At 38.6% G+C, this 23,629-nt stretch overlaps 2 protein-coding genes across 2 annotated transcripts in view; one reads left to right on the plus strand and one right to left on the minus strand.

Annotated features, from left to right (window-relative positions):
• The window catches only part of LOC146579911 (Fc receptor-like protein 5), a 54,128-nt gene extending 40,809 nt beyond the window's left edge, over positions 1 to 13,319 (minus strand). Inside the window, exons 1-2 of the mRNA XM_085268029.1 lie at positions 13,256 to 13,319; positions 11,812 to 11,865 (exon numbers count right to left, since the gene is read on the minus strand). Coding sequence (XP_085124155.1) covers positions 11,812 to 11,865; positions 13,256 to 13,319 — 118 coding nt within the window. The remainder of the gene's footprint in view (positions 1 to 11,811; positions 11,866 to 13,255) is intronic.
• On the plus strand, positions 5,461 to 7,262 carry LOC146579912 (uncharacterized). The gene is made up of 3 exons (XM_085265570.1): positions 5,461 to 5,645; positions 5,879 to 5,974; positions 6,150 to 7,262. The coding sequence occupies exons 1-3, from the start codon at positions 5,532 to 5,534 to the stop codon at positions 6,387 to 6,389; spliced, it is 450 nt and encodes a 149-aa protein (XP_085121696.1). The 5' UTR covers positions 5,461 to 5,531; the 3' UTR covers positions 6,390 to 7,262.
• Positions 13,320 to 23,629: the final 10,310 nt, after the last annotated feature.

Here is a 23,629-nt window from a genome sequence, read left to right on the forward strand (position 1 = left end):
AGCAGTTTATAATTAAAGTAACATACATACCTTGAAAAACTAAATCAACCACAACATTAAACTCACCTTGTTTCTGTAGAGAAGGTGATCACGGTTTTTCTTCATTTCCTGAGACCAGCTGCTCTGGATCATCACCAGCTTGTATCTTCATCTTTTTTTTCCACTCGGGGAAGTCTGTCCTTTTCTTGGCCATTGCTCTGCACTGGAAAACCAAAGTGTGTGATCAAAGGTGAAATAAGGGATATTTTTCCATTGCAGGACTTGCAGAGTGCTTCAAGTAGTGATAGCTGTTGATCCATTTCTCAAATAATCTGTAAGGATCTGGATTTTTAAGAAAGATACAAATATCTCTGCTTATATTTGGCTAAAAGCTTGATATAGATAAGGCATATAAAGCCCCTGCACACCAGAACTGCGCTTACATTATAGTTCAATCAAGAAATAGTTATTATTGATTTATTATTGATTTTTTTTAGTAATCATTATTAGTATTTAATCACATTAGCACAGTGGGGTGACAAAAATATTCCACATACTAGAAATGCTGCTCAGCATTTCATAAAATACATTTTCAATAAATGTTGGAGTAACAACACAGTTACAGGGAAAATGTGTGTCTGTAAATATTAACTAAACATTTCTATGTGCTACAAAATACACTGAAAAAAGTGATATTGTCTCCTTTTAAATATAGCATATTATATTTTGGTATATCTTTTCAATTCAAATGAGTAATTCCTGTCTACATATATAATTCGAGTAACTCCAGAATACATTCCCTGCGTTTTAATCCAATTAATTTTAGTTAATTAAATGTAGCTCAAAATGCTTAAGTATGTTTTTCATAGCCTCCTGCTGGGCCATTTTGCGCATGCGTTAGGACTAGAGATGGACCGATCCGATATTACGTATCGGTATCGGTCCGATACTGACCTAAATTACTGGATCGGATATCGGAGAAAAATAAAAATTGTAATCCGATCCATTAAATATCACGAAAGCACCTCACAAAACTTGCAACACGCCGTAACTCGCCTCAGAACGTCGGAGCAGTATGCATCACGTGATAGAGCAGCTGTGGCATGCGGGACCTGTCGGTGGTCTGGATAGCATTTGGAGCTTCGCTAGCAACCTGGCATTTCATCTCCGACAAAGTTATCCCCGAGAGAAGTAAAGCAAGTGTGTAAGTCCATCTCTGAATGTTTGTAAAGCATTCCCACGTTAAGCTTAACGAGCGACTGCCTCTCGCTCTCCGGCTGCTACTTCAATCGTGAAACTGCTAATGATCAGCTGATCGGCTTTTCTGTCGTGAGTCTCTCTTGTTTGTTTTTGGTCCACTTTGCGCCAGAAAGAGCAAACCAGCGGCTGAACAACAGCAGCACGTTTAAGCTTGATAAGCTGTTGTTACAATTTATTTAATATTACTTTCTACACCAGGATCTTTTTCTACATAGCTGACGGCTGGTAACTGTGCAGGGGCGGATCTAGCAAAGTTTAGCCAGGGGGGCCGATAGGGCATTAACTGGGAAAAGGGGGCACAAAGACATACTTTTCTTTCTTATTCTCATTTAAAATGTCTAGCTTTTAATAAATAATTATCTGACACCCAAAGTTTTAATTTGATGTAAAATGAATAGAAGTCAATTACTGTATATAGTGACTATTAAGTCTAATATATATACCCTAGTAAGCTATAGTACATTTTCCTTTGGGAAGGTACCATCTGTGCAGTCTGCAATTTTGTTGAAGAAAGATGTTGAATCTATTTAATATTTCTTGAAAAATAATTGATTTCTGTGCATTTTTTTTCACACTGCATCAAATTAAGGTTGATTATGTTGATTAAGCATCATGAGGTGGAGCGTGAGGGGTGGTTCCCTATTTTTTATTTATTTATTTTTGTTGTTGCTGGGAGTTGGAACCCTATTAGTTAGGTTGCTTAATATTTACGCTAAGTACTCTTTAAAATACCAGAATAGGGAGGATGGTGTAGGTCTAAGTTTATTAGATTGATCAGTATTGCTGAACTATGAAATATTTTTTTTGTATACAGGTATAACAGAATAGCTTTAGTGTAGTTGTTGTTTTAAACTTGAGTATGAACTTGCAGACTTGCAAAATGCAGCAAGATATTTTAAAAAACAGTTTTGTTGATTAAAAAACACTATATCGGATTCATATCGGTATCGGCAGATATCCAAATTTATGATATCGGTATCGGTATCGGACATAAAAAAGTGGTATCGTGCCATCTCTAGTTAGGACAGGCCACCATTTTGCACGCGGACTGAAGAAGCGGACTCTTTGTGTGCTGCAAGCGGGCTCAAGTTAATCGCACAACTTCATATAAAGGTGGTCTAGCTTCGGTAAGTAAACCTTTTACGGTCGTTTTTGTTTTATTTTTTTTACCTCAGTCAAAGCATGTTGACTCTTTAAGACGTGTGCACATGGAGAAAGAAGTCTAAGTAGTTGTACACCTCTGAACTTTGTCATGAATTTGACTTAAGCTAGCTATGTGCTCTATTAGCTACTGCTCTATTAAAAGAGTAATTGTATTGATGCGTTAAAATGTCATATGTTTTTAGCTTAGTTCTTGTGGCACACTTTGTACTAACAAATTATGGAACGAGGCAATTTCTCTGTAGTTAGCTGTAAAGTTCACTGTACAGTCGCCTGCAGTTTTAAGTTGAGAAATCGTCCCTCCCGCCACAACATTGGCATTAAGGAATAGTCGGGCGGGGGAGGGGGCTTCTGAACGCGCCTGCACAGTCAGGGGTGCAGTAGGAAATAAGTAGGATTGGCGTTGCACAACGTCTTTTGTGCAGAAACAAATAATGGTTGTAAACTGTGGAGGAGAATAACTCAGTGGTTGCCAAAAATGTGAGATCAAAAGGCACTGAGAGTGATGTTTGTCAGAACTGAAATTAACTCAGAAAAGAAGTTGCTTCACTTGATAGAGCTGTTGAGTGCGAGACCTGTCAGCGGTCTGGTTTAGCATTTAAAGCCTCGCTACGTGCTTCCAAACCGCTGCATTTAATCTCAGAGAAAACTAACACAGAGAAGTAAAGCAAGTGTGTAAGTTCATCTCTGTATGTTTGCATAGTATTTCCATGTTGAGCTTAACAACCGATGTATGGAGCCACAGCTGGACTGGCTGTCGGAGTTTTGTATTGTGGGGGAAAGGAAGCGATTTGTTTTATACTTCAGCTAGAATGAAAAAAGACACAAAGCTGGAGTTATTCGGTGTCTTCATGCTGAACAGCTAAAACTTCTTCCCTCATTCTCCCCCCTCCCTCTCCTGTTGCTACTTCAATCATGAAACTGATCGATTATCAGCTGATCGGCTTTTCTGTCGCTAGTCTCTCTCATTTGTTAGTCACCCAGTTTGCGCTAGAAAGAGGAAAACGGCAGATAAACAACAGCAGCACGTTTAAGCTTGATAAGCTGTTGCTAGAATTTTTTTAATATTACTTCTAGTATCCGCTTATGTTTTCTGGAGCCACAGCCGTAATAGCTGCTGGTCATGATAGTTTGGATATGTGGTGAGAAGGAAACATGAAGGTGAAACCAGGAGAAGTTTTTACTGAATCATTAGAGCTGAACAGGTAATGAAGAAACAGGTTTACATTTTAGGTCACATGAATGAGTTGAAAGGAAGTTATGAACTGTTTATGAGAGACAAATAACACCAGGATCCTTTTCTATGTAGCTGACATCTGGTAACTGTGCAGGGGCGGATCTAGCAAAGTTTTGCCAGGGGGCAGGTAGGGCATTAACAGGGAAAGGGAGACACAAAGACATAATTTTCTTTCTTATTCTCATTTAAAATGTCTAGCTTTTAATAAATAATTATTCTAAATCTTACTACCAAAGTGGTGATCTGGTTAAATGTATAGAGATCCATTATTGTATGTAGTAAATATTAAGTCTAATATATGCCCTAGTAATAGTAGTACATATAGCACTTTTTCCTTTGGGAAGGTACGCTGTCTGCGCTGTCTGCAACTGTATTGAAGAAAAATGTTGAATCAAATTATTATAGAAAAATAATTGATTTCTGTGCATTAAAGTAGATTACATCAATTAAGCATTATCAGGCGAAGGGTGCGGGGTGGTTTCCTAATATTTTTGCTGGGAGTTGGCAGTCCTATTAGTTAGTTTAATATTTCTATGTACTGTTTAGAATACCTGAATAAGGAGGATGGTGTAAGTTTTTTAGGTTGATCAGTATTGCTGAAGTATAAAATATTTTGGGTGCAGTGTATTTTTTGCATACAGGTATAACAGAATAGCTTTAATGTTTTGTTTTTAAAACTGAGTATGAACTTATACAAAATGCAGCAAAATATTTATAAAAACAGTTTTATTTATTATAAAATACACTATATCGGATTCATATCGGCAGATAATCAAATTTATGATATCGGTATCGGACATAAAAAAGTGGTATCGTGCCATCTGTAGTTTGCACAGAGGCACAAGTAAGATTTGTTTTGTTACAAGGGAGTATCATGAAGTAATGCACTAATGGCTTGGAAACGGTAATTGTTTGTCTTTCTAAAGTTTTTTTTTTTTTTTTTTATTTGTCTTCCTTTTCTGGCAGATTTTCTTCCCCTTATGTGTTACTACTGTTTATTCAAGAAGATGGTGTTATTTTGGTAAGTACATGCAAATTCCTTACATATTTATCACAACAGTATTTGTCACAGTATTGCAGGGACAAGTTTATCTATCTCATCTTAAGGGTTCTTGTGATTATTAATATTGATATTAATTAATATCAATTAATATATATGATTAAATTTCTTTTATCCAGGACAAAAGAAAAAAAAAACTTGCGAAAGTGAAATGAAAAACAGGAATTTAGTTCTTGTGAGTTAAGAGGATGCAGAGCATAGGGTTAGATGGAGGTGGATCATTCACTGTGGTGATCCCTGAAGGAAACAGCCAAGAGAAAAAGGATCAGATTGCAAAAAAAAATGTGGTTTGTTTGCATACATGAGTCTTTACGGTACCCACAGGACTCCTGAAGTATAAGTACTCTGAAGTTTGCAGAGCAATTTCAGAGATGTTTGGGGCTTACATGGCAAGCATGTTTTTAGTTGCACATCTAAATTTTCTCTGCTCTCTGTTGCTGATGGCAGAGTTCTGCCCCGCTGACCTCACAGGTGAGACACTCCCACCAGTGGACAAAGAGCACAGGAAAATGTGTTGCCAACCACCTGAAACAGACAAATATCTGCTTTTTAAAACCCTTTAAACCCGTTAAATGGACTGATGCCATTCATTTCTTCTTTGATTAACAGTAGTAACATCCTTCATGCACTGTATACTAACCCATATGATAATCATGCTTTATGAAGTGATGGCAATTGCATTGTAGCATTTAATGAAGAAATAACAAAATAATCATACCAATGATTAAGCACCAGTCTTCTTTTTGTGTGTGTGTGTGTGTGTGTGTGTGTGTGTGTGTGTGTGAGATACAGGTAAATGCTGAATTCCAGTGTATTACAACACTTCAACTGGAGATGACCTTCGCGGCACAGTTAGACAGAATTACACCTCAGTTGATGACAGTTTTCCAGAAGAAGGGCGGTGTTTCTGGGCAGAAACTTGCCCACCACTTGCAGATCATGCAAGAGGTAAATCTGAATATTGCAAATTCTATTTGGATTTCTTTTGTCTTAAGTGGCAGGTCACTGGTGAGTCCAATAAGCCGTTTTAGGTGTCCAGCCAAGCAATCAAAATTTTGAAATTTCATATATAAATTTTATTTACTATGTTTGAACTGACATATGATAAAATTTACTTATTGCGAATGTCAGACATTGTTCTTTTTTCCAAATTGGTTTAATCAGCAACTCTCTTTAAACAGGCTGAAAGTGATGTTAAAGTGAAAAGGGAAGCAGTTCTCAGGGCACTTTGCCTCTACCTTGGTGAAGAGGACGGAAGCCTTATTCGGGAGTTCTTTGTAAGTCATTTAAGTCATTGTAAGCAAGTCATCTATACACACACTTTTTAGATAGATATCTGTGTGTGTGTGTGTGTGTATTACACACACACACACACACACACACAAACGACTAGATTGGAATTTAATTGTAGAGTTAATTGTTTTTTCTTTTACCTTTTTATTAAATGTTTAGGACATTGAAGGAGATGATATCCAGAGAGACCTGAAGAAGCACACCATGGGCATTTATGTCATCAACAGGGAGGATGGACAAAATGGACATTATGATGACATTGGAATATTTGTTGAAGGGGAGATAGTCATGGACAACATTGGATCTCTGGCCCAAGCTTGTGCATTGATGCTTGGAGTAATCTATGCACTAAACCTAGCCTTCCCCAAGGAATTGAAGGACTATTATGAATTCATTTAGAAAGTGTTGATGGGATTCGATGGTGAAAAGCTCTCCCCCAAAGTCTTTGGGCTGAAGAACAAAATTGCTACTGGATAGGAAGATTTCTAAAATAACACATCAAGAGAATGCTGTTATGTAAATTACCAATGACTGGTGCTCTTGTGAATAGGAGTGAAACTCTTGTACAACCATCATTTGTTCTGTGTTATGTTTCGATTGAACATTTTAACTTTCAATAATGAATGTTTCACGCGTGGTACATTTGAGTAGCTTGAAGAGCAACTTTGTAATTATTCAGTAATAGCTGCTGCCCTGCGTATAATCAGTGTTAACTCAACCGGATAAAAAAAACAAAAAAAACCATTCATGATTACCACACTGCAGCACACTGGTAACACTTTAAAGACTATTAATTGTTTTGAAGCGAGTATGTTAGGTCAGAAAATATGTAAAACATTCAGAATCTTCAAGGAAGGACTAGAATGGAAAGACAGTGGTCAATAAGCAGTAAGGAAAACACAAGTTTAATTTTAAGTCTAATTACCTTATTAAAATGCAATTTCTAAATATGGATCGCAGAACAGCAAGTCTGAAACTGGTTAGTTTGTGGATGCATCAGTTTCTAATTGTGATACATTATACTGCTGGTAGTGTTTTATTCTTTTATGTAAGGAGTTTGGTTTTTTTTTCTTTTTTAGAGGAAGAGAAATATTGGTTAACATTTCTCTTGTCTGTTGTTTCTGTTTTGTTTGAATACAGCTTTTTAAAGCTACTAGTTCATAGGCAAAAGTTTTGTAATTTGTATTATACAAATTGCAGCAATTTCCCTTAGAGATGTGGATTCTTATTCTGTTTGCAACAAATTTTGCATTAATAAATGATGTGAAAGAATGTTGTAGTTTTCATTATTGACGTTTTTAAAAACTACAAATCAGGGTAAGCAATATTTTTTAAGTAAACTTAACTTAATTGAAATAGAGAGAAATTAACAATTTGATTGATTTGAATATACGTTTGGGACATAAGTGTAAAGGAAACAAATTATTCTGGTACATTTAACACGACCTTAGTTGGACTTACTAATAATATTTGACTAAGACGTATCCACAACAGTTAAGTTAAAGTAGCTTAAAAATATATGTTGGTTTTACTCGCTTAAATTAAATTCAGTGTACTTAAAAAATATTTCTGGATTCAAACAAATTTATTTCGTGCAACCACTTGTCATAAAAAAATTGAGTAAATTGAACGAAACATTTTTTTCAGTGTAGACATAATTGTAAATGTGCTGAGGTGAAACTATACTTTCCATAATATTACCACTGCAGTCTGTTAACCACCGAAATAATCTATGCTGGTCAGCTAGCTAAAAGTATTTACTTTAGCAGCCCAAATCAGAGGCTAACATTAGCATCTGCTAGCGACAGCCAGGAAGGTCTGAGGCTTAAACTAGGGTTAGTGTAACTTTTCCTGAAACCCTTTTAAGTATACAGTAGAGCCAACTGTAAAACACAGGTATTGATACAGTACTTATTAGAGTCCTAGAATAATTTCTAGGACCATGAAGTTCTCACTTTTCCCAGTTATCCACATCGCTGACTTTTGCTAATTAGCTAGTTAGCAGTCACAGCTGTGTAATATCCAGAGAGACACAGAGAGCTAACTATAATATTTAGGAAAACTGGTTCAGCCACTGAAGGGCAAAACTGGTGGTATCACAGTAAAAGTTATTTTAACATTAACTAAAATAAAGCTTAAGTCATGTTAAACCTAAATAACAATTATTTTAAAAAATGAGTCAGCAAAATATTCCTGACTTGTCTGGAGACAGCCGAAACCAGTTAACAAATACATTAACAATTCTTTCTAAATAAAAATGCGGAGTCTTTTGAAAAACATTATTCTAATAAAAGGAAACATGAGTTTTAATACTTACCACAGAAATTTGAAGGCAGTTTCTCCAACTTCAGAGTCCAAAATCCAGATGAAGCCTGAAAGAAGCCTAATGGTTGCTCTTGCGCTTACTTTTCCCTCCTTTTCAGGTTTTTTTTCCCACAATGCATTGCAGTAGTTGAGAAATACAGAAAAATACTTGTAAACTAATACGGGAAATTCCTTCACGTTTATACAGTAGATTGTACTGTATTTTTACAGAATTTTTTTACAGTGCAGGATCCTTTTCTAAGTAGCTGGTGGCTGGTAACTGTGCAGGGGCGGATCTAGCAAAGTTTAGCCAGGGGGGCCGATAGGGCATTAACAGGGAAAAGGGGGACAAAGACATACTTTTCTTTCTTATTCTCATTTAAAATGTCTAGATTTTAATAAATAATTATCTGAATCTTACACCCAAAGTTTTAATCTGATGTAAAATATATAGAAGTCCATTACTGTATATAGTAACTATTAAGTCTAATATACCCTAGTTAGCTATACTACTTTTTCCTTTGGGAAGATACCATCTGTGCAGTCTGCAATTCTGTTGAAGAAAGATGTTGAATCTATTTAATTATTCTTGAAAAATAATTTATTTCTGTGCATTTTTTTTCCACACTGCATCAAATTAAAGTTGATTACGTCGATTTAGCACCATGAGGTGGAGGGTGGGTGGTTCCCTATTTTTTTTTTTTTTTTTTTTGCTGGGAGTTTCCAACCCTATTAGTTAGGTTGCTTAATATTTCTGCTAAGTACTCTTTAAAATACCAGAATAGGGAGGTTTGAGTAGGTTTAAGTTTATTAGATTGATCAGTTTTGCTGAACTATGAATTATTTTGGGTGCAGTGTATTTTTTACATACAGGGATAACAGAATAGCTTTAGTGTTGTTGTTTATTTAAACTTGAGTATGAGCTTATACAAAATGCAGCAATATATTAAAAAACTGTTTTATTGATTAAAAAACACACTATATCGGATTCATATCGGTATCGGCAGATATCCAAATTTATGATATCGTATCGGACATAAAAAAGTGGTATCGTGCCATCTCTAGTTGTTTATTGAGCTTCATTTATTTTTGAGCATTTATGGAGCTTTAGTTCTTCTTGTAATTTAGTCTTAGAGTTTAATTTGTTTCCTCTGTGTTTTCCTGTCTCATCCTCCTGTGTCAGTTCCCCTGTGTTAACTGTTACCCTGTTTCTTGTGTCTTATGTTGAGTTTTACTTCCCTCTCAGTGTGTTTGTTTGTGTGTGTGTGTGTGTGTGTGTGTGTGTGTGTGTGTGTGTGTGTGTGTGTGTGTTGTTCACTTCAAGTTTCACTTTTTCTTATTCAGTCTGTCTCAAAGTGCATTTAGGTCCTCATCTATCATCACATGACAGGATGAAGAAGTTTGATGTTTCTGCACAGTTCAGATCAATAATTTTATTCAGCTCTGTGGGGCCAGGCGGCGCTGCTGCACTGGGCCCCGGTCCGGATGGGCCTGGGCCCCGTTTCCCTGGCGGGTCGCGGAGTACGGGGGTGCCTACTGGGGTCAGCGGGGGAGCTGGCCCCAGGGAGGGGTCACTTGCCCCTCCCTTCCTTCCCTCCCCATCTCCAGCTGCCTCCCTCTTCCCGCTCCACCACAACCACCCACACATGCAGGGCCTTGGAGTAGGGGTGTGTCACCAGGGTGCAGAGGAGGCTACCCCCCCCCCCCCCCCTGTCCCCTTCTGGCTGCCCCTGCCTCAATTTTATCCCACAACTTAGACATTCACATTACTCACACTCTCATTACACATACATATAGGATCTTGGGGGTGGGCACGCTACACGGAATCCAAATTACCATCAGGGTGTACACCTCACCCCTGGCGTTGTTGCCCACCTCTCAATTTTAAATACACGTAGACATTGAGGGCTAGCAGGAGGGGCTATGTGCTTACCTGCTGCTCTCTGGCAGGTAGCTCCAAGCCCTCCTGGGTTTTAAATGCACCTTAGAACACACATGCATCAACACTACAATGAGCGGGTGGAGGGAGGTTTGGAGTCTTCTCTCACCCCCGTTCTCTGCGGCCTGCTGGAGTGGGGGGCTAGGAGGAGGAGTTGGACGTCCGACTGGGGTCTGGAATGCGGGCCCTCCCTGCTGCTGCGGAGTCGGGGCGGTCTGCTTCTCCCCACTGCAGGGAAAAGGGTAACACCACCTGGGTCTGGGTGCAGTTCCCCCCTCCAGGGACAAGGGTACCTAGACCCGGTTCTTAGAGTACGCTTGGGGAGTGTGATTGTGTGAACAGCGTCTCTTTATGTCTGTCTCCACGTTGGTTGAGTGTGGAGTAAGTGCATATGAGAGCATGAGGGTGGTAATGGATGTTTGTATCTGTGTGTGCCTGTATTTCTGTGTCTATATGTCAGGTTGGGTGTCAGGCGCCACTTCTCTGGGGACATCTTAGGCCCTCCAAGGTTTGGAGGCCTATCTCCCCCTACCACCACTTCCCCTGCCGGTGGCGGACTCCCTCAGGTGTCGGTGCATTGGTGGTTCTTTGTGTCCGGGGATGGGCGTCCAGGTACACACCGGCTCACTCCTTGGCGGCCGCTTATCAGGGCCTGGAGCCTGGGGCTCGCTCGGGCCACTTCGGAGGTGGGGTGCCCCCGGCCTCTCGGCCTGGGGCTCGGTCACTCAGGCATGGCTGGCTGCCGGCGGAGCTCACGGGCGCGTCACTGCAACTCCCCCTGGCTTCTGCTCCGCGGCTGCTGAGTGACCCCTCATCTGGGACTCTCCTCAGCTCTTTCTGGGACAGTGGCGCGGCTGCCCCTCTGTTGGTCTTCCTTGGTCTCTTGTGTTCTGGGGGCCTCTGGATGTCTGGAGTTTTGATCTCCTCCATACCTCCAAACAAGTATACTTCACAAGTATGTATCCACCTGCCACTCCGATGTTTTTGTCAGAGAAATTAAATCTATTTTTGTTTCACATTTTAAGCTGACTGATAGGTTCTCCTCTAACACTGCTGCCCTGACTTGTGGTGTCCCACAGGGCTCAGTTTTAGGTCCATTACTATTTTCTTTTTATATGCTTCCTTCCTTCCTTCCTTTAGCTAGTATCATTCAATCTTTTAGCAACCTGTCTTATCATTTTTATGCTGATGACATTCAGCTCCATATGTCCTTTAAGCCTCATCAGCTGGATAGGCTGTCCACCCTAGTCCAGTGCTTAACCCAGGTTTCTGATTGGCTTTCAAGCAACCTTGTTCTAAATACATATATATATATATATATATATATATATATATATATATATATATATATATATATATATATATATATATATATATATATATATATATATATATATATATCTTTGCTCTCTACTTTCTAACCTTGACTCTCCTAAATAAAAGCTCAAGTTAAACAGGTCTTATATGTTGTACCGTGACTGAAATGTTTCATATTTCATATCCATATTGAGTTCCATAACATTCTAATCAGACTGTCTGCATCACAAATGACTCCATCCTGTGAAATCTTTGACTCACCTCTCCAGCAGAGGTCTCTCCCCTCTCCCTCTCTGTGATCCTCTGTCCAGACTCCTACGGGTTAATGGGGATGGAGGAGTGATTATTATTGTTTTCACTGATGCTAACCATACCTGAATGAGCTCAGCTCGATTTTTCAGAGCTAAAACGAGTGACAGAAATGAACATTATGCTAACAATTTAACTTAGTGCGCTAGCCAGGTTTTTATTTATCAAAATGGGGAGCACCTGGTTCATTAATTACATGGGACTCTCTGTTGTTAGCTGGAGCTAACTAATTGTTACTATCAGCCAGTGATGAAGACTTACTTTCTTGAAAAACTTGCGTATATCCATGATTTCTTGCTGTTTGCCGCATGTATGCTAGTGTGTCCGCAGGTATATACGAGCGGAGTGTAAAGTAGCAGTGAAAACGAGGACTGGATTTTCAGTAATGTGGATGTCCCCTGTGAACAACTGGAACGGATTGGATAACGAAGCACTGACGCTACCTTAACAGTGTAAAGTGAAAGGAACCAACCGAGTTATGATCATATTTATGTGAATAGCGACAGGTTTATATTATTATTTCTTTAAACTCATATTCCTGCATCTTTATATTGAATTTGTCTGCAAGTTCTGTAAAAAAAATCGAATAAAAAAAACAACAAAAAACTAAACACCAAATTATTTAGGGGGGCTTAAGAATATTTTAGGGAGGCTTAAGCACCCCTAAAATAGGCCTAACGACGCCACTGCCCACCCCTACTTCACATCACAGGTCAGTGTCACACTGCCCCCTGCTGGTATGGTTAATCTGTCTGCTGTCAGAGTGGCCTTCACTCCAAGTTCTGTAATTTAGAAAAAGATCAAAACTATAAAATTGTTGCTCTGAATGCTTAAATAAAGTGAATCATTAGTTTGAGTTTTTGCAGATACACAATTCAACACACTGAACATCTACAGAGACTTTGGAGTGACGTGTTAGACAGCTTCCAATCAAAACACCAAATGAGGGAGTATGAAGGTAACAAACTCTATGCTGAGCTCAGAGCAGCATTTGGTTACCATATTTCATCTTGGTTTTACTTTAATATGCCACCTATGTGTAGATTTTCATTATTAGCATTGTTACAACTCCAAGAGGTAATCCAAAATATCCCACTATATAATCCAGCATACATGCCAACAGCATAACTCAGTGACATAATCTTCACTACACACACTGTTGATGTTTTCAGATCAGATAAACATGCATGAAAAGAAAATCCACATGTATGAAACCACAGCTGTTCAGTAAATATACAGTTTGTATCGTGGGTGTGTGCTTGAGTGCTCACACACTTAACATGGTTATATTAGCATTTTAACCAATAATCTCAATGAAATGTTTGGTTTATGATACAAAATATAACACAGAGGACGTCATTTAGAGCAACAGAGGAAGAAAAAAACTATTTCTCACCTTCAGTGTTTCCATGGTTGACTGTACTGAGCACTAAAATAATGAATGAAACATCATCAGACATTATGCGACTGACAAAATCACAACAAATATATAAACTGAGGCTTTTTAAAGGTAAGTTTTCAGATGGCACAGTTATTGCTCATCACCTAATTTATGTGTTTCTATTAGCTGTCAAACAGGCTGAAAACATGAAAAAAAAATCTAGTCTGCTGTGTTGAAGCCAGTGGCGGAGCGGGGGGGTGGCTTACTGGGCTTAAGCCCGGGTTGTTTTTTCAGAAGCCCCAGAAGTTTTTGTTTTATACAACTGTATAAAACAAAAACTACACACAATATTCGAAGCACATAGCGCACACTGTGGGAATTTACAACTGTGCGTAAATCCCACCTAATATTGGTATGATCCGAGCTCAGACACAAAGTGACTGAGCGAGGGGGCGGGGGGAGCTGCTGCCTGCGAGTGTGCTGTTGGAGAAGCGCAGCCAGGCAGACAGAGGAGAACTGAAGTTTGACCAGGTACCAAAGCAAATCATTCATACTGTGCAAATAATGTAAATATGACGGTGCATCACGATAGATTGATGTCAAACGGATCACTTGACCCATATTACGTTACTTGCTCTTCAAGCGAATCAACAAATGGCGAAATGAAAAGCCGAACAACAACAATGCTGTTTCTTTAGAGAGTCTTAGCTTACATGTGTGTTTATTTCATATTTTCAGTTGTTTCCCTCCACGGCTAAATAAATCGGTTTCAGTAATGCACTGATATACAAGAATGGACATAAGGGGCTTCTTTCAAAGAAAAAACTCTGGTAGATGTTATTTTGTATATTATGCTTTGTGTGTTGTTCAGTATATTTCTATGCAAAACAAGAAGAATTTCAGCACACAGCAGTATATTCACAGTTGAAACCAGATATTTACATACACTTTATGGAAAACACAAGAACATTTTTTTTACTGTAGAACATCAATTTAGAGTAAACTTGTTTTGTTTTGGATGAATAAATATTGAAATATCTTTTGAATTAGTTAAATGCCAGAATAAAGAGACAGAGCTTCTATTTTTATCACTTTCATCAAATTTAGGAGTACATATACACTAAGTTTATTGTTCATTAATAAGAAAACTCCAGACGATTCCATTCTGAGCTGAAGAAGCTTCTGATAGGTTCGTAGAGTCCATGTGAGTAAACTGGTGGCACACCTGTGGATGCATATAAGGCAAAACACAGAGCCTGTTTCTTCAACATGGGAAAATCAAGAGATATCAACCAAAACACCAGGAAAAGAACTGTGGAGCTCCATAAGTGTGGCTCAAGTTTGAATACAATTTGGTGCCATTTACAATTAAGAAATACAGATAGTTTCTCTCTTTACTCTTAAAGTTAACAAATATGTTTTTATATTTATCAATCTAAAAAAAATAAACATTTAGTCTGATTTGATGTTACAATTTAAAAAGTGTTTTTATCTGAAGAGTTTGTAAATATCTGGTTACAACTGTATATTTGATGATGTTGGTGTTTGGTTTGATTGTCAGCACAGAGAGGGAGAGAGAGGAGCAGAGAGGGAGAGAGAGGAACAGAGAGGGAGAGAGAGGAGAATGAGGACAGAACAGAGATGAACAAGAGCAGGTGAGACACATGTTAGTCAAATGGTTGTTTACCAAAAGTATCACCGTATCATAGGTCCTCATGTATCTCGTACCTAGTGTTTCTTTTTAGGTTTGTTATTTTTCAAATTCTATATTTATTAAGTTATGCAGGCTTGTTTGCACAACAAGGCTAAATAATTATATAAACTTTTCTCAATCTAAATAGTGTTCTTTGGTAGAATTAAAAAATAAGTGTAGTGCAGGTCTATGAAGATTTTTAGTGCTACTATCATCTAGTTCTGGTTCTGTTTTGGTTAAATCCTAAGTAGTCCTGATTTTGAACTGTTGTAGTCCTGTTTTAATTCTGGATCAGTTCTGGGTCTGGTTGAATTGGGGTTTAGTCCCTGTGTCTTGATACAGGCCCGACTCTGTTCTGCCTTGCTGCTTAATTAAAAAACTAGTTTAAGGTGTCCTGCACATGTGATATATATTTTTCCCTATATGAAGTGATTCTTTTTTTAACAAAACTCAAAACAGAGCCTATTAATCTTTCAGTCATTTCTAACCACCCCCCCCCCCAATCCCACATGCATCATACTACCCTTTAGGGCTAAGCCCCGGGTGTATCAAATGTCTGCCTCCGCCTCTGGTTGAAGCTGTCAGGTAAACAGGTTAAAGCAGTGATACACTGTAATTGTCACCAGTGAGAAACATTTTCCTTCATCGCTGCCATTCAAACAGTAAAGGTGTGTATTGTACTCACAGAATAACCCCAGCAAACAGAGCAAAGAGTGCCCCATCCTCACGTCCAGCCCTGCACGCTGATCTGCATCTAATCTCAACGTGTTCGACTTTGCATTGATAATAAATGCAGAACAAAGAGAAGCTGCACTTAATGTAGATAAGACCAGAGTTTATATTCAGCTCCTCCTTCTATCACCTCTCTGTGCTTCCTTCCTTTTACACAAACCTCAAACAGCTCCTGTAGCTTTGACTGCAGCAGTTGTGTGACGTGTTCATGTTCAAACTTTTTCTTGTTTTGTGATACACAAGTGTCTTTCAATCCTCTGAAACAAAGTTTTAATTTTGTCGTTTTTTTCTTAGCTAGCTTCTGTATAAATTCATTTTATATATTTTCCTTTTCGTATCCAAGAAATTCTTTTTTCTTTTTTTTTCCAATGAAAAAACAAGTACTGAAGTACCTGACTTGTACTTACAGAAAAACATACAGAAATGTAAGCTTGTTGTTAAAACTTCTTAATTTTTTGTTTTCAGTTATTAGTTTTGAATAATTTAACTTTGGTTTGATTTACAGATCTATTACATTGTTTAATGAAGAACGATAATATTGATTTTACTGAAAGGCTCAGCTTCTCCATCACAGACCAAACTCCTCCTGGATGGAGCAGCTTAATGTAACTGCAGAGTCCAGCAGACAGATAAATATGAGTGAAGTATTAATGTTTGTTTACAAACCCATCATATGTTACAAGTTAAGATTTTGTGGGTAGAAATAGAAATTATTTTATTTAATTCACAGATAGATGAACTTTTACAGCACGTCCATACAGAGACTTAAAGGCAGCTGCTTTTCAGCGTGAGAAACAAGCTGTTCACATTTTCTCATGATGCCCACAAAGATTTCTTTTTCCTTTACTGTCTTATCACCACAATGATGCTATTTTTGTCTGTTTTCACACACTGCCATGCATACTTTAATGTAGCAGTGGAAATTATTGCTATTATTTCAGTACAGGCAGGTCATATAAACATGTGTCATGCACACAAAGGTAAAAGTGAAATTTCCACTGTGCTCTTTGTCTGAATTCCTTGTTAACTTTCTGCTGTGAGCTGATAACATAAAACAAGACATCTGCTAAGCTGAAGACTTTAGGCTGAAACCACAGGCTGCATTTCCTCCTTTCATGGTGAAACAAACCACAAGGTCTGCCAGTAGATAAATATAAGCATGTAGCAGAATAGACAAGGACCAAAAACTGTCTTTCACACACAGATGCATTGTAGCTGCTCGGAAGGACTAAAATGTTCTTCTGTATTGTCACTTTTGCAGTTTGATGTTTTATTATTGTTTGATGTTGCTGCTTGAATAAAAAAATGACTTCATGTGTGCATTTATTGGAGTTTTATTTCAATGTTTTAAAAGTTTTACATAAATTAAAAACATAAAACATTCCCAATGTGGAAAACCTTTCAAAAGATGAATTCAGAGACACAAACATGGATCAAAAACAACTTGCACTGGTGCTCAACAGCTCAAAATGTTTTCACGTCTTTAACTGAGGTTAAGCAGCACAATAAATAACACACTAAGGGAAAACACATTTCAGCAGTTATATATTTAATTAGCAAAAATTAGAGAACACTGGAAAACAATAAGAATAATATACTGTACACAACTGTACAGAATAGAATAGAATAGAATAAAATAAAATATACAATAGGATAAAAATAGAATACAAATGCTATATACAACTGAGTAAAAATATAACTTTGTCAGAAAACAGTATTGCACTTAGTCTTATTGCACATGTGTGTGTTTGATCAGCTGCAAAAGTCTTTGTTGTGGAGTCTGACAGCAGTGGGGAGGAAAGACCTGCGAAATCTCTCCGTCCCACTCAGTGGGTGCTGCAGCCTGCCACTGAAGGAGCTGCTCAGTGCTGTCAGAGTCTCCTGCATGGGGTGTTGGGTAGCAATGAATTGAAAATAGAATAACTAGGCTTTCTGATGTGGAGAATAGAATAGACAATGCAGAGCATATTCAGGTAATGCCACCAGGCGGCACCCTGGTAACTGTTATTGATACATTTACATACACATGTATAATAACTTGCATCTTGACAGTTACAGGATAGAAATACAGATACTCAGAGTTGCACTGATGACCTCTTTGTTTTCTCTTTCAGACAAAAAGAAAATAGAAGAAATAAAAACAGTCACCAGTGTAGTTATAGTTGTTCACCTACTTTCTAGGACAAGGTCATGATTGCTAGTGAAGAGAGAAAACCATCTACAGCACATACTTGCTGTGTTAGAGCATATGACCAGCAGTGTTTATCACCATCATGCTGACTTCAGGGGAAAACACTGAGCTAGCTCAACCCAGCTGGTTTAGTTTACCTGACTGAGCAGGAGCCTGACCTGTACCTCCACCTTACTGTGACTAAATGTTTGTGTTTGTGTCATATTTTTAAATTCTTGTGCGATCAGTTAATGATCAAAAGGGAGCGTAATGGAAAGGTTTAATCCTTCTACTTCTTTCAGTCATGCTGACCACGATTGATGCAGAGCTTTAGTTCTCTGTGATGTTCTGTCTCCATCTTTCATATGAGATTCATCACATGTACAAGTTATCTTTTCCTTTAACTGCATCCTGTGACAGCAGCACACAGAGAGCTTCTCTCTGTAAATGTTCTACTTCAGTCCTCTGTGTCAGATACATGCAGACTGCTGTCATGCTCTGAACTCTTAGTGACCGCTTTGCAGATAATGCATCTGTTTATTTCAGGTTTCCATGACAACACCATTACAAACTGTTTAAGTGGTTGTTTTGTTACTTTGTGAATAATCTCATACAGGAAACAAAAATCTAAGATAAAATGTTCAAATGTGAAAAGATTTTATTTCTCCTTCAAACTACAAAAGCACAGAATGATCAGAAACAAAAATATACATATATGCACGTTTAATAAGAAATAATTCTTATTTATATAATGTACGAGATCTTTGGACAAACACAGTTAAAGTATTTGTTGGTGCCCATATCAGTATTTACTTGTGAAACACTGCAAACACTGACTTTAAGTTGTGCTGTCAGATACTAAAGATCACATATTTCACACTTTGTTCTCACTGCTGTTGGAACATGTTAGATACATTCAAGGTTTATTACAAAATCTTTATACAAATAACTGAATATAAAGAGCACGAATACACCTGCATTTGTTTTATGCTATAAGAGAGCAATATGTCTGATATTATGATGTAATATTGTAACTGTACATAAAGCTGAGCATGTCTGATATTTGGGCAGCAGAGGAGCAAGAGTGGCTTCATAAAAAGCTTCTTCTTGGCTTTGCTGCTACAGCTCTCCTCACTGACCTGTAAGACAAGGACAAAAAGACAAAGTGATTTCCAACATGTAAAGATATTATGAGCTGAAGACATTTAATAATGTGAAGAATAAATCAGCCTGCATGGCAGCAGAATTACTGAGAGAGCTTCCTGATGTGACTTCAGAATAAACTGCTGCATCAGCTGCAGGACTTGATGTTCCTGTGAATGAAGAGAAGATCATTGAAAACAATAATATCATTAACCAGGAGGAAACTGGATGTCTCCACTGATGCAAAGATAGAACTAGATTTTATTAACCAAGTAATTAGTACGCATGAAAACCTAAATACAAATATTAATATAAACAGATTTACATTTTAGGAGCAGATAAACATGTTGAACAACATTCAGTGGAGATGATGGCAGACTTTGCTCACCTTTGTTTTTCTTGGCTTTTTCTTTTTTGGGCTGTTTGACCTCAGCATACATCAGACTGTCCTCTAAAAGAGACGTCAGAGCTCAGGACACATTTGTTCAGCACAGATATGATACAAACATGTTGGATACACATGGAATTTAAACTTTTTGCAACTAAAGTGAAAGAAATCTAAGTAAAAATCATTTGTTGCCTGTGACACTTCAGCTTTGCATGTGTGTGTTTTGTGATTGAGGTCTGGGTCAGAATCTGTGGATGCTGTGATTCAGTAAAGCTGAAACACTGATTAGTAAGTGAATAACTAAACTCCATGTTGACCTATAATTACCTGCAATATAATGATGTGATGACACATTCAAGTACAAACACTGAATGAGACTGTTGTGACTGTACCTGCAGCTCCCGTCTTCACATTAGTGTAAACAGCACTCTGCTCTGGTTTATGATGCTTCCCTGTTAAGATGATCGAATCCACAAAAGAAAAACATTTAATACATTTTTGGTAAATGGCCTGTATCTGTATAGCACTTTACTAGTCCCTAAGGACCCCGAAGCGCTTTACACATTCAGTCTTCCACCCATTCACACACACATTCACACACTGGTGATGGCAAGCTACGTTGTAGCCACAGCCACCCTGGGGCGCACTGACAGAGGCGAGGCTGCCGAACACTGGCGCCACCGGGCCCTCTGACCACCACCAGTAGGCAACGGGTGAAGTGTCTTGCGCAAGGACACAACGACTGAGACTGTCCAAGCCGGGGCTCGAACTGGCAACCTTCCAATTACAAGGCAAACTCCCAACTCTTGAGCCACATTTTTAAATATTTCAAAAACTTTCCAGGCTTTTTTTCTACATTGTATGTTTTGTGTACTCACACTTATTTCCAAAGTTTTCCAGTTCAATATTAGAGTAAATGACATCTGGAGGTTTATCTGCACCTGAAATGTTCATATTTTAGTTACACAATTGTAAACCAATGACATGGTGCCAGTTTCCTTAAATTAAAAGGCTGTTTCATCTCTAGCTGCTCTGTGCTTTTCACATGATGTACTGCACCAGTGTTTCAGTGGCTCACACATGAAAACCAACATGACAGATCTTTCAAAGATAAATGAAAAAACAGAAAAACCTTTTACAGAGTTTCATTAGTTGTGTTTAAATCAACAACAGGACTGTCAGATATTTTCAGAGCATGAACCCATCATGGTGTTACTTTTTGTGTTGTTCTGATATGAAACAACAACATTTGTGGATTCTTTCAGTCGAGTTAAAGATACAATCAGGTTGTAAAATCCTGTTTGTTTCTGATCTTTTGTGCATGTAGTCAGTTGGTTATTTGGATGTTTGTCCAACTGAATTTTAATAAAAAACTGAGCACAAACTGAATCTAAGACATGTAAAAGTTAATGGAGATCTGGAAAGACCACATGTGGGGGAGACAAGCGTCCTAGGGTCAGCTGCAGGGACAGTAGGGAGACAGGCAACAGTGTCTAGCAGGTGTCTTCCTGCCTGTGCTTCCTTTAAGGTCCTTGAATGGTTGACCCGGGTTTTGGTGTTTTGGTTTCTCTGGTTTAATATTTTTTTTATTGTTGACATTAGGGCTTTCTCTTATAATGTTATGTTTACATTGTAGTTATCTTTTTATTTTTTAGTTAATGAGAGGTTGTTTATCTCCTTGTGTATTCTCACTCTGTTCTTTATCTCTTTCCATGATTTGTCTACGGTCTCATGTGTCTTAGTCCAGGTCTCAGTGTCAGTCATTTCCTGTTTTATTCTCCCCTGTATCTTGTGTCATTCTGTTACCTCTTTTCCATTAGTAACTAAAACACAGTTTTCAGGGTTTTCCATCAGATCCAGTAGTACTATTTTAGTATTTACTCAGCCGGAGTTCCAAGTGATCCGAGGTGATCCCAAAATGTGACGTCAATAGAGTACATGCCACCGATTGACTGGTCAGTGGCATCACTCGATGAGTTATGAGAGCGTCTTGTTGATAAAAAACAAAAAGGACATTTTTGAAACCCGGCAACCCGGAAATGGCTACACAAGCAACACCGTGGCCCCCGAGTCTATAGAAAGCCACAGACCGAGCAGCAGGTATACAGTGTTGGGAAGGTTAATTTTAAAATGTATTCCATTACAGATTACAGATTACATGCCCCAAAATGTATTCTGTAACGTATTCCGTTACGTTACTCGATGACAGTAACGTATTCTGAATACTTTGGATTACTTAATATATTATCATGCTGTTTACAACTACCTGGCTCCCAGTTGCTTTTAGGATTGATTTTAAAATTTTACTGCTGGTTTTTAAGGTTCTTAACGGTACTGCACCTCCTTACCTGGCAGAGCTTCTTAGCATTTACCGCCCCAGGAGATCTTTGAGGTCAGCAGACCTGATGCTTTTAGATGTTCCCAGGTACATGTAAGGACAAGAAAGACATTGTGGACAAAACAAGACACCCCCCATAATCTTTAGTGACAATATTGTAGTTAGTTAAATGGTCTGATTGTTCACATCTGTATTTTCTTTGATTGTGGTAAAATAATGTGTGCCCCAGTCTCCAAAAATGACATAGTGCAGGAAGCGTAGTTATTCCTCCGTTACACCACAAGAGGGAGTATCCCCTAAAATGAGCAGCTCTAGCGGGAGTAAAGAAGCCAGCCACTACCCATAAGGCAGTGCGCCTATAAGCGTTATGTGAGACTGCAAAAGTGTGTAACGCTGTGCTATGTCCATGTATATATTTGCAGGTAAGCAGATACAAGATGGTAAATAACTTAAAATGTGTCTACAGATGAGTCCACGGGGTTGCAGAGAATGTGGGAAAGTTGGCCGTTAATCCCCACTATGTGTCATTAGTGTATAAGTTATTGGTAGCGATGTGAATTAGCTGTGATGCTAACGATTAGCAGCTAGATCTGATTCATTAGTTTGTGTGGAAACCTCGTGGCACTTTTGTGGATTTATACCTGTACCGGGCTGTAATCACAGCAGATGTAGACTGGTGGATCACACTACCTTGTGTTTATGTTTATTTCATTGTTCCACTGTAAGAAATATTAGTGATTTGAGTTTAAACACTACCCATAAGGCAGTGCGCCTATAAGCGTTATGTGAGACTGCAAAAGTGTGTAACGCTGTGCTATGTCCATGTATATATTTGCAGATGCAGTAAAGGCGAACTCACAAAGCCACACTGGTTTCAATTCATTTTAATTCAAGTGTGCAACAAAATTTGGTGGCAGCGGTGGGATCAGCGGTGCTACTGAGAAGCAGTGTGAGATTACAGAATCGTCACCCACAGTATGGAGTTGGAGCAACTGCAAGACCAGCTAAGTGAGAGCTTGCTACAGTTAAGGTCAGATCAACTACAAGAAGTGTGTTTACAAGCTAAAATCTCAATCGGAAAACAGACAAAGAAGCACACGCTGATCAGAACAATAAGTGAAGCAGTTGAAACAATTATTGTAGTGGAGGAAGAGGAAGTAGCACACACATTCCTGGACAGATTAATTAAAACTGTTAAAGAATTAAAGGAAAGAGATGACCCTACACAGGAACGTGAAGAGAGTGTCAGTAGGGATGCGGTTGCATTGGCCAGTCTACAAGAACAATATGCAGCATTGCAACTAAGTTTTCAAACCTCAACAAAAAGGTTAGAGGAAGAAATGGCAAGATTGACAGACAGAATGGCCTCCCAAGAAACTAGTCAGGGTCTGGCTGCACAGTTACCTACTCGTCCATCACCGTTACCTGCTTCACCAGCAACACAGCCCCCTGAAGTGACTATACGCAGGGAATTTAGAATCAGTGGCCAAATTGGGGAACGGGGTCAGAAAGACAAACTGTCATACTCCAACCTGATTCATCAAATCGAAATGGGACTTAAAAAGAATCACAGCGAAGCTGAAATTATTGAAGCTGTTGTTAGGGCCATAAGCCCAGGCCTAAGTCTCCGTGATATGTTGGAGATTAAAACAGACCTCACCCTCATGCAGCTTCGTACCATACTGAGGGGACACTACAAGGAGGATAGCTCTACTGACCTCTATCATCGGCTGATAAATATCACTCAAGGAAGTAATGAGTCCCCACAGAACTTTCTATTTAGGGCAATCGAGCTGAAAGAAAGACTCCTAGCATCATCAAGGGAGCCAGGGACAGATGAACAATACAGTGTCGAACTGATTCAGAAAAAGTTTCTGCGAGCCGTTGGCACAGGTCTGATTAGCGACAATGTGAAATACCAGATC

Source organism: Mchenga conophoros, linkage group LG3 (assembly GCF_057382185.1).
Source record: "Mchenga conophoros isolate Kocher_MC1m ecotype Shallow Benthic linkage group LG3, M_conophoros_male_GT1.1, whole genome shotgun sequence".
In the NCBI taxonomy this organism is placed as follows: domain Eukaryota; kingdom Metazoa; phylum Chordata; class Actinopteri; order Cichliformes; family Cichlidae; genus Mchenga; species Mchenga conophoros.